This window comes from Lactuca virosa, chromosome 4 (genome assembly GCF_052849685.1).
Source record: "Lactuca virosa cultivar CGN04683 chromosome 4, Lactuca_virosa_CGN04683_v6, whole genome shotgun sequence".
Lineage (NCBI taxonomy): Eukaryota > Viridiplantae > Streptophyta > Magnoliopsida > Asterales > Asteraceae > Lactuca > Lactuca virosa.
The window spans coordinates 50,719,117-50,730,089 of record NC_136429.1 but is presented as its reverse complement, the minus strand read 5'-3'; the positions used below and the strand labels follow the sequence as shown (position 1 = coordinate 50,730,089).

The 10,973-nt window shown below is 35.2% G+C and overlaps 2 protein-coding genes across 3 annotated transcripts; both read right to left on the bottom strand.

Annotated features, from left to right (window-relative positions):
• Positions 1 to 1,683: 1,683 nt before the first annotated feature.
• Positions 1,684 to 3,342, bottom strand: LOC145104040 (basic peroxidase-like). Of its 2 annotated transcripts, none has more exons than XM_079041327.1 (5): positions 3,233 to 3,342; positions 2,894 to 3,096; positions 2,548 to 2,727; positions 2,265 to 2,430; positions 1,684 to 2,158 (listed from the first exon to the last, which is right to left on the bottom strand). In XM_079041327.1, the coding sequence occupies exons 2-5, from the start codon at positions 3,089 to 3,091 to the stop codon at positions 1,770 to 1,772; spliced, it is 933 nt and encodes a 310-aa protein (XP_078897453.1). In that variant the 5' UTR covers positions 3,092 to 3,096; positions 3,233 to 3,342; the 3' UTR covers positions 1,684 to 1,769. The 2 variants fall into 2 exon arrangements, with proteins under 2 accessions (XP_078897453.1, XP_078897452.1); XM_079041326.1 differs by having other exon boundaries at positions 3,181 to 3,290.
• A 3,796-nt stretch (positions 3,343 to 7,138) lies between these two features.
• LOC145104433 (uncharacterized) lies at positions 7,139 to 8,588 on the bottom strand. Its single transcript, XM_079041683.1, has 3 exons — positions 8,356 to 8,588; positions 7,840 to 8,207; positions 7,139 to 7,680 (listed from the first exon to the last, which is right to left on the bottom strand). Exons 1-3 carry the CDS (start codon positions 8,586 to 8,588, stop codon positions 7,139 to 7,141), a joined length of 1,143 nt encoding a protein of 380 aa, XP_078897809.1.
• Between the last annotated feature and the right edge of the window lie 2,385 nt (positions 8,589 to 10,973).

The following is a 10,973-nucleotide window of genomic DNA, read 5'->3' as shown; positions in this document are numbered from 1 at the left end:
TAACATAGTTATGAAAAATTATAAAGTAAGATAAAAATTATAAGATATTAGGAGATTTGTAAAAAGTACAATTAGTAAAAGCGTTACGGTTATTATAAAAAATAAGACCGTTAAGATTAGTAAAAATACAATATATAAACTAAATTATCACAATAGTAATGCAATGTCATCATTTGATATTTCATATAATTGAAAGATATATACCAAATTACATTGATGATATACTAAAATTATTTAAAGTTGCGCCAAAACTAATGCAAAATTCTTGCGAACACCAAATAAATAAGAACAAACATAAAAACTAGCACTTATATTCATAATCAATTTAAAATAAGTCAATCAGGATTTAGAAAAGAATCTTCATTGATGATATACTAAAATTAAATCCATATAACATTTAACATTCTATAAATTATACTATATGACTTTATTTGAATAAATGAAATAGTTGTCAATATTTAATGCAGTGGAAAAAACGGTATATTGGTTGTCAATATATGTTTAAATTAAGTAACCTTATTATGGAAGGAACGTCTAATTAAAATGCTTAAAACTATATGAGACGAGGAACATCGTTCAACTAATAAAAGAAAAAATGTTGTCAACAAAGAGGTCATTCAATGATTATAGATATTTATCGTTTTCAATGTATTTTCTACACATTTCAATAATACCAATAACCATATATATTTTTTATAATCATTATGCAATATCTGTAGACAATTATATGTTTTTTTATGTGTTCCCCGCGTTTAACTCGGGCTATAATCTAGTTAAAACTAAAATGAAACCTGAAACAAACCTACTGAAATCAAATCCATCTAGGTGGAGTAGAGGCGGTCCGGAGGTCGACATTAGGGTTCATCAATTCAACTCTGAATTGCCACCGATATGATTGCATATCAGTTGAAGAGTCATCGGAACTTGCAAAAACCGAAAGGATTTCAACCAAACTTTGCAAAATTCGAACCTTCAAATTGAATGTTCGACGAAAGAAATTGGATTCGACGAGAAGGACTTGCATGGGCGGTGGACGTTGGTGGCTTGAGCAACGAATGCTGGTGGCGTCGATTTTGCACTCACCGATTTTGCGATAGTGGAACCCTAACACCAGCAACATTGTCCATAGGTCGATGGTGGTCCAAGCAACAGTGGTGAGTCGCTAACACGGTCTCCGATGTAGGGATTGAGCAGTAGTGTAGAGCCCTAAGCAACGGTCTCCCAAGGCGGAGATCTACAGTGTCCGGTATATATTACCCCTTCTTCTCGATCGAGGGTGAAGAAAGTGGTGGTGTTGATGGAGGAGAGACTATTAGGCTTTTCGGTGAGAGAAAAGAGGTGGTTAGGAGCTTTCCGGCAGGTAAAGGAAGGGAGGAAGGAGAAAGGAATATGTAGTGGTGGTAGCAGATGAATTGGTCGATGATGATGATTAAGAGACATGGGAAGGGTGAAGGTAACGGGTGGGACCCATTTGTTTTAATAAATAAATAATTAACAAATTAAAAAAGAAATAAAAAGGGTAATACAATCTATTTAGATCGGGGACTAAACGCACAAAAAAAATACATGTTAAGGACCGTCCGAGTCCAAGTTAAGAAAAAGAATTAGGGACCAAACACACATTACCTAAACCATAGGGACCATTTGCATAATTTACTCTAAGAATAAATAAAATGAAGAAAATTCTTATAGTACGTAGTGGATAGTTTTATTACTTGTGGTTGAAATATTATTATACATCGATCATTACGTACATCACTTCTTCTTTCTTAATTGAGAGCAGTGCAAAGAGTCCTTATCTCCCCATTAGCACCGGTAAGGGGATCAAGGTCTCCCATCCTAACCATCGCTGCAGCAAAATCAGATTCAAATAAAGCAGGGTTGTCGACGTACTCTTGTACGATGCTATCAGTTGAATCTCCATTAAACAGTGCCTGGTCTGATGTTAGAAGACCCCTTCTTTCCAAAAGATTCCTGAAGTAGTTGACGTCAAATGTATTTGGTGTCACCAAATCAAGTCGCTCCAAGTTCCCGTCGCCTCCAGTCTGTGGACAGTTGGTCCTAAGGTTACTAGCAAATTCAGGATCTATGTTTGAGTCGTTGGCGTATATCCTTGCCCTAAACGTAACGCATCTTGCTTGCCCTATTGTATGAGCCCCTGCATGACAACAAGTATATATTATGTAACAAACATGTTTTCATTAATTTCATCTGCCAGGAAGATATATTTAATTAAAATATATATAGATGCAAGTGATCATTACCTGAAAGAGCAACCATGTCTCTTACGCTGAGTGACTTTTGAGCAAAGATTGGAATGAGTACATCTAAACCCATACTACCTAATGGAAGAATATTGTTAGCTTCATCTGGGTTTGTTGTTAGAGAATCTCTTCTTCCAAGCCTTACTGACCATGAAGGACCACCCACCTACGTATTAATTTCAGACATAAAAAAACTAATTAATTTAATTACCAGTGGAAATTGCAGATTCTATGAATCTTTATTTATGTACATCATATATATAAAGCTTTTGCTATATATTACCTCTACAGAAGCATCACGAGCAGCGACAGCAAGTATATCTGCACAAGAAACAATGCCAGGACATACGCTCTCGACAGCAGCTTTTGCATCATCTATAACTTCATAGCCCCTCACACCTCCGTTCCTAAATGCATCCTTCTCACTTGGGGCAACTTCTAGTAATATGGATGCATCACAACCCTGCAAAATTGACCTGATTAATTAAAATCCGCATGTTCTTACATCTGATGTATAAATATATAGAAGCACCATGCATATATGCATATATAGAAGAAGTGCATATGAGAGAGAGAGAGAGAGAGAGAGAGAGAGAGAGAGAGATATTTAATTAAGAAACAAAATGAACCTGAACGAAACAATCGTGAAAATGAAGGCGAATGAGAGAGGCTGCCATGCGACGGTCACTTGTCACCGCAGCACCAATAGAAGTTCTAATAGTGCTGAGTGCATTAGGGCATGTGTCATCGTAAAAGGTGGAAGAAACCTGAGCTTTGCATGGTATGTAATTCAGTGAGAGAAGTAAACTGAGTATGGGAATCAACATAGTTACTGCAAAAGAAAGAAGAGAAAAATGCTTTAGTCTCTTCTTTTTTATGACTGTGTAGCTTAAAAGATTTGACAAAGAACAATCACCGATCGATACATATATATACTGCAAAAGAAGGGACATGCAAGTAGGATATACTTATCCGAATACATTTGACGAGGTCTGGCCTTGAGCTATTTAATCCATTAAAATGCTCGATTGCATTATTTTGAAAGTCCCTCTCGAAGCTTGATAGAAGAAGAAAAGTATTTGCTCGTGACAAATGCAATCAACTCATGCATTAATTGCATTACGTAACCATTTTTAGGAGTTTTCGTGTTTTAAAAAACTTATATTGCTTTTTCTGGAAACGCAAATCTACTTTAATAAATGAAAAATAATTTGTCACATGTCACACTATCATTGATTTGACCACATGTCATTTTATGGTTATTTTCAATTAAACTTTTTCAACATGGCATTTTGTGGTTTTTTTCATTTTATTAAAATCTACATAATATTTAAATGTAATAATTGCAATAAATTTAATAATAAATGCATATCAATTTCAATAATTGATTTCCCTTCTATTTTGAACATTTCTAATTTAAAACTTCATTAGTTTCCTTTGTTTATTTATCTAAATTATTTGTTTAAATTAAAAAAAAAACATCTTAATATTAATAATTCAATTCTTATAATCTCAAACTTTTTTAAATGTTTAGAATTTTCATATTTTTTTTAAATGAACTCATGTAATACATGGGTCTTACACCTAGTGTATATATATATATATATATATATATATATATATATATATATATATATATATATATATATATAGAGAGAGAGATGGTTCAATTGAGAAAAAAAAAGGTTGAGAATGAGGGAATCATTCGCAGCCAATCATTTAATATAAGCATAAAAAGACACGGTGACAAACTTGTAAATATGATAATAACCTTCAATCTCAAATACGTAACTGTAGAGAATTAGATAACAGTTCAAACACATTCCTAATCGATCGTTCATCATCCAAATTTCTCCTCCAACCTTCAACAATCTTCCAGATTTCTTCAATTAAACCATCATCAACGTCATCCAATGTTAATCAATCGTCGATCTTCGTCAATAACACATTTATCAACACCATTCAACAGTTGACAACAAAAATTCGTTTTTGGTTCTTTTAATCCAACCTTCAATTCTGCTTGAATACGATCAGATCTTCAACATCTACGATTAATTATACTCCCAGCGTCATTAGATCAACATTATCGATAATCAACAAAAAATCCACTTCATATCATTCATTCAACATCGATCATCAAATAAAACTTCAAAATTAAGGTTAGAAAATGATCAAATCGTTTTTTTTTTTTCTGAAAAATTTCATATAATTCTCTATTAATCTACTATTTTGTAAGATTTAAATAGTCAAAGTATCATGTTTTTAACATTTTTAAAAAAAGTTAATTTGTATGCACTCTAACTGTTTGATTAAATGCATAAACTAAATTACCACGTTATATTCACATATAAATATGTTTTCTCACCTGAATCAGTATATGATTATTAAAACAAAAAACAAATATGCAAGTCTGTATGTTATTCATATGTTAATAACATATAAAAATTATATATATTTGTGAAAACACCTTGTAATATTCATATGCGAATATATTGTGTAATATTCATAAGTGAATATATCATCTAATATTCATAAGTGAATATATTATGTAATATCCACATGTGATATACCATGTAATACTATGTAATATTTACATATGAAAATATCATCTAATATTCATAAGTGAATATATCATCTAATAATTACAAGTGAATAACGATATCATCTAAAAATCTAATGTATTTTTATTCACTTATGAATAACGATAACTGAAAATATTAAAAAAAAAATTATTTTATCTTAAAACTATATCAATATGGATGTCTATTTGTAGAGAATAAAAAATCATGAATTTTGGTATATTTAAAATCATTTTTCGATAAAAATAGTTTTTTAAAAATTAAAAAAACAAAAAATAACTATGTTTTTGTATATATTAAGGTAATGATTAGCATAGTTTAAGGAAACATGTTTTGTTGGAAAACACATGTCTATTTCTTTCCCATTTCCGCTGGTACAACGGAGACTTTTGCGGCAAAAATAAATGAGTGGTTGAGAATGATTCCCCCATTCTCAACCTTTTTTATTTTCTCAATTGAACTTATCTCTCTCTCTCTCTCTCTCTATATATATATATATATATATATATATATATATATATATATATATATATATATATATATATATATATATGAAAATAAAAGTCACATGATTAGCAAGTAACTAGATCATGGGCAGAGTACAATAGCAAAATGAGGATTACAAAATAATTAACATAATGGGGAAATACTCTATTCGATCCACCTACATTCATTCATCTTTGTTTTGAATTTAAACCATAAATAAGTTTGGGAAATCACCTCGTCAGCAATCCTTGCAGGGTTTGTGTGTATTTTCTTGAAAACCAAATTGTTCATGGCTAATCATAAACACCATAGAAGAGCGTAACACACCGCAATCAGCCTCTCCTTCTTTCGTGGACAATTTCCCTATGTAGCAGCAAAGTTGAGGAAGTTTGTGACCTTATCGAAATGAGTATTCGATACACCACACCATCTTAGTATCCATTAAAACAACGAATTTTGAGAGGAATTACCTTTGACCAGTTTATCTTTATACCAATGTGAGGGATAATATTGGTGTCAATTTTATTACGAAGAGTGCTAACTGAGTAATTTCCATCGGGGTGAGGGTGAAACGAAAACCATTCTGCACAGGTTGAGTATTAACCCCCTGAATCATTAAACACAAATTTCCCAGATCATTCGCGATTTCCTCATCCATAGCTTGCGTCTTCCACCTTCATGAGAACCCGGAACTATTAATTCTGTCAGAAACTAAGCATAGCTTAGCCGATTCCAATTCGTATAAGTGAGGAAACCTTTCTTGTAATGTTAAGGGACCACACCATCTATCTTTCCAAAAAAGAATGTTAACATTCGATCCAGGAATTAATGTAAACAACTCATGATAATTAATATCGAATTCAGGGAGAGTTTTGATGGCTTTGGCAATGTTTCTCCATACGCTACCCAACGAGATTTTTGCAATATTCGTTACGGGCATGCGTTTTAAGTTATGGATACTTGTTAAGCACTCTCTCCATAAACCACCACTTTTCTCTCTAAGTCTCCACCACCATTTCGTGAGTAGAGCAATATTTTGAGCTTTTAACGTCCCTACTCCAAGTCCTCTGTTTTTTTTAATGCAACAACTTTCGACCATGATACCCAATGTATCTTTGAACCGGTATCACTCCCACTCCATAAGAACTTCCTTCTCATTTTCTCAAGTTTGTCGATGATTCCACTTGGGGCTTTGAACAAAGAAAAGTAATAAGTGGGAAGGTTGTTAAGTACTAATTTGATCAACAAATATCTACCTCCAAAAGATAAAGTTTTTGCCTTCCAAGTTGAGAGACGGGTTTGAAATTTATCAATTATCGGTTTCCAATTCTTTTTTAACGGCATATTTACCCCCACCGGGACTCCGAGATAAGTGAAAGGTAATGAGATTTTAAGGCATCCAAGTACTTTTGCTTGACTTTGAAGGTCGGAATCTGTGATTCCCATGCCCAATAAACGTGATTTGTGAAAGTTGACTTTTAATCCGGAGCATTTATAAAAGCGTTTCAGAATTCTTGCTGGATTTTTGATATTGTAATTACTCCACTTGCCCATAAAGATTGCATCGTCGGCATAGAATAAGTGGGATAGGATTGGACCACTATGTGGTAGGTTGATACCATGGACAAGGGATTTCTTCAAAGCACTCTTAATAGCAACATTTAAGCCTGCCATTGCAATTATAAAGAGGAACGATGATAATGGGTCACCTTGTTGTACTCCTTTGGTGATAGAAAACTCGTTCGTGGGTGATCCATTTTTAAGAACAGAGGCTCTAGCAGAAGAGAGACAGCCGTGTATCCATCCCCTCTATTTTTGACTGAAGCCCATTTGATCCATGATTGAGTCAAGATAGGCCCGATTTAATGAATCAAATGCTTTTTCGAAATCCACCTTGAATAAAAAGATCTTTTCTTTTGCTTTTTTAGCCCAAGTGCAAATTTCATTTATGACTAGGGGACCCTCAAATATATTTATTCCTTCGATATATGCATATTGGACTTCATCGACCACAGTTCCTACCACTCGTTTGAGTCTTGATGCAAGAATTTTAGCCACAATTTTGTACATACGACCTATTAGACTAATAGGCCTGTAGTCACCAAGATTCAATGGGTATTTAACTTTAGGAATGAGTGTAATAAATGACGACTTGCACCCCATAGCAAACATGCCATAAGATTCAAAATATGCAACAAATCGAACGATATCATGTTTCATTAGGTCCCACTTATTTCTCAACGCCTTGAATGTATATTCGTCTGGGCCTGGTGATTTGTCCCCGCCACAACTCCATATTGCATGTTTTATTTCCTCTAGTGAAAATAGTGAATCAAGAAATTCACTCTGATCTAAAGATAAAATTTTAAAATCTTCATTGATCAGTTTTGGTCTCTCTCACAAGTTTTCGTGAAATTTATTGGCAAAAAATTGGAAGGCTTCATGTTTGATATCTGCCGGTTCAGTACACCACTCCCCATTGATTAGTAATCCATATAGTCTATTTTTACGATTCTTGCTCTTGATCATGTTGTGAAAGAAGCATGTATTCTCATCCCTGTCCGTTAACCATCTAATTTTTGCTTTTTGTTGAATATCTATTTTAGCAAAGTTCTCTAATTCACAAATTTTTCTTTTACAATCCCTCCTTTCAGATCGTTTGGCCTCTGTTAAGATTCTCGTTTCAGCCGTTTCTTCAAGGTCCTCCACTCTTTTCCTTAATTGAACAAGCAAGTTTGATTCTTTCATCAAGTTTATGTTCCTCCATTTGTTGATGACCTTCCTGACATGGCGAAGTTTTGCTTTTAGGAACATATCAGGTGTGCCAAAACCCATGAAGGAGTTCCAAGCGTTTGTGAAAGTCATGTCAAAATCGTCCCTGTGTATTTAAGAATTAAAGAATCGAAAAGGGGAAGGGCCAAAATCTTGATTTGCTGGCTTCAGGACAGAGGAGTGTGATCAGAGTGTTCTTGTGGCAATGCAATTATCATGGTAAGGGGTTGTTGGGCAATGAACTTCGCACAAACCAAATATCGATCCAATTTCTCAGCTTAATCCCGTCATCACACATATATGTGAAACGTTTCCCACCTAGTTTGGGTTCTTGAAGACCAGCCATTGCAATGAACTTGTTAAAATCTGCAGCAGTGGATTTACAAAACCTGGAGTTAAATCTTTCATCCTCGTTCCTTACAGCATTAAAATCCCCAATGAATATCCAGATTCCATCTATGGTTCTTTTTAGATTAAGCAGATCCATCCAAAGTTTCTTTTGTCTCCAATTGATTTTGGTCCATAAACATTAACGTTGGTTGTGACACCAGGGACTCCAATCCACTGACCTGATATTGCTAGGAAATTCTTGGATGAGAAAGATTTTGTTTTCACGAATACATGTGGGTCCCATATGCTTATGATGCCCCTGATCTGCCAACTGGGTTTACAAATTCCACTTGATAATCCGAATTACCCCAAGCACCTTCAAAATTGATGTTATTGGAGTCTGCTACCCAAGTTTCCTGTAAGCCAATGAAGTCTACTTCTTGAGAATTTTTTAGACGACGAATCCAGCCAATTTTGTAGGTTTCCCCACACCCCCTTATGTTGAGAGTTAAACAATTTTTTGTGGAATCTCACCAACACCATCACCATTATTGACAAGCTCCATGACGATTGGATCGTCCGATGTAATTTGGAATCCAACCTCCTTACCAACACGAAGAAGACTAGAAATCTCGTCAAAGTGAGAATCATTGCCAGTGGCATGAACAGAACTATGTAACGATGCAATCAAATTCAGATCAAACGAAGGAATTGCATCCGGAATTCCTAAAACTTGATGGTCTCCTCAGGCTATTGTTGAAGATGTAGGTGGAGGATTAGGAAATTGACATACCGGAATGATGGAAGGATGTGGAATCGACTTAATAATTCTTCTCCTTTTATCTACTGATCCGCCTTTATCAAAATCTGGTGGTGTCGGGTCCTTTTGAACAGGATCCGACGAAGTGGGTCATTCATCACCTCCAAGTAGTGGAATAAAGGAGTTGGGCCGGAGTGGATCGTAATAATTGGGCTCACCAGATCGATTCAACTCATTACTTACCGAGTTTGATCCATTATCAATGTTGCACGTGTTTGCCTTGGGACTGTCTATAGAATTAACTTTGATAGTCGCTTTGTCTTCATCCATGAATACATCTCCGCCACCATCACTCTCCATCGCCGGTGCCGGATTTTGGGTTTGGAAGGGGGTAGTTGCATCATCATCAACCTCTCTAATTTCACCATCTTCAGGTTCTTCCATTATTTTCCGAGGGGCTTCCCGTGTTGCTGATATAGCATCAGTATCAGTGTCTGAAGTTTCATCATTTGATGGATTAACTGAATCCATATCTACTTCATCATACAGTGTTGTTCCAGGAATGATTCCAAGTGTTATTGTCAAAAGGAGTCCAATCTCTATCAAATTCCACGACGCCAATTGTGTATAAATTGCTTCCGTATTGAATATCAATTTCCTCATTTATGATTTTCCTGTGTGAGGTAAGAATACAAACTTCCCTGTTGAAATATCGAAGACGTTCCAGTTTCCACCTAAAGTGTCGATTGCTTTTCCAAAGACTTCTGCAATACGAGCATATTTTCCTGCCGATCGAAATCTTACCGGAACTCCATGGATTCTAACCCATGCAAGTCTATCAGCCCCCGTGTCTTCAATGAATCCTCGTTTCAACCACTTGAACCATCTTTTCCAGATTGAATCATTAGCATAAAACAAATCAGCATCTTTCTGATTAATAAATTTAATTAGAATCCTTAAACCTCCAATATAGTGGACTGATCCACTTTGGTTCCCGTCTATCTCCATAATGGTGGGAATATCTGCAATCTGTTGGGCTTTGTATACTTCTCCAATCAATACTCGGTCAGCCCATTTGGAGGTTCTTTCAATAGGTATTAGATCAATCATCGGTCGTATGTTTGAGGGTGGTTCATCAGTCTTTTTGACCCACAAGTGCTTCAGCAAAAGATTTAGAGCCTCTCAGGTTCCAATTCGTGGTTTTAACAGGGTAGGTTTTAGGAACAGGAGGAGCACGCATCTGCACATGATTTCTTGTATCACCTTGTCTTTGGTACCTTGCTATGTTGACCTTGATGGGTTTTAGGTAAAACAAATAAACTAGAAAAACAATTCCTAAGTTCACATGCAACCTACTTTGGATCTATGTTTTAACTATTGAACATATAACTTTGAATTGCAAAACAAGAACCCTAGAGGAGAGAGGCTATTTTCGAAAATAGTAAACTAGGGTTTAGGGTTTACATACCTTTCAATTGTTATAGCAAACAATTGATATTCCCTTGATCTTGATCTTGATCTTCTTGGAAGCTTTAGCACCACAAGTGTAATGCCTCTAATGGAATCACACCCAATGACTAGCAAGAAGGAAAGTAGAAGAGAGAGGGGAGAGGGAGTATGCAAAATCTCGGCCTTAGGGTTTCTTCAAAAGAAAGAGTGACCAAAAACATGAACCAGGAGGCTCCTTATATAGCTGAGGGATCTAGGGTTTAAGGGAAACCCTAGTTATCCTTTGCTTAGGGCCTAAGCAAACCCAAAGGCCTTATCCAAGCCCCTATGGAC

What these genes read in the sequence shown, in the direction of transcription:
- LOC145104040 (XM_079041326.1), bottom strand. Translation starts at nt 3,217, where the DNA reads ATGTCCCTTCTTTTGCAGTATATATATGTATCGATCG. An exon ending in TTCACGATTGTTTCGTTCAG is followed by an intron (nt 2,728 to 2,893) that starts GTTCATTTTGTT and finishes TCAATTTTGCAG; the next exon opens with GGTTGTGATGCATCCATATT. An exon ending in CTCGTGATGCTTCTGTAGAG is followed by an intron (nt 2,431 to 2,547) that starts GTAATATATAGC and finishes ATTAATACGTAG; the next exon opens with GTGGGTGGTCCTTCATGGTC.
- LOC145104433 (XM_079041683.1), bottom strand. Translation starts at nt 8,588, where the DNA reads ATGGATCTGCTTAATCTAAAAAGAACCATAGATGGAATCTGGATATTC. An exon ending in AGAAATTGGATCGATATTTG is followed by an intron (nt 8,208 to 8,355) that starts GTTTGTGCGAAG and finishes TTAAATACACAG; the next exon opens with GGACGATTTTGACATGACTT. An exon ending in CATGATCAAGAGCAAGAATC is followed by an intron (nt 7,681 to 7,839) that starts GTAAAAATAGAC and finishes TTTTATCTTTAG; the next exon opens with ATCAGAGTGAATTTCTTGAT.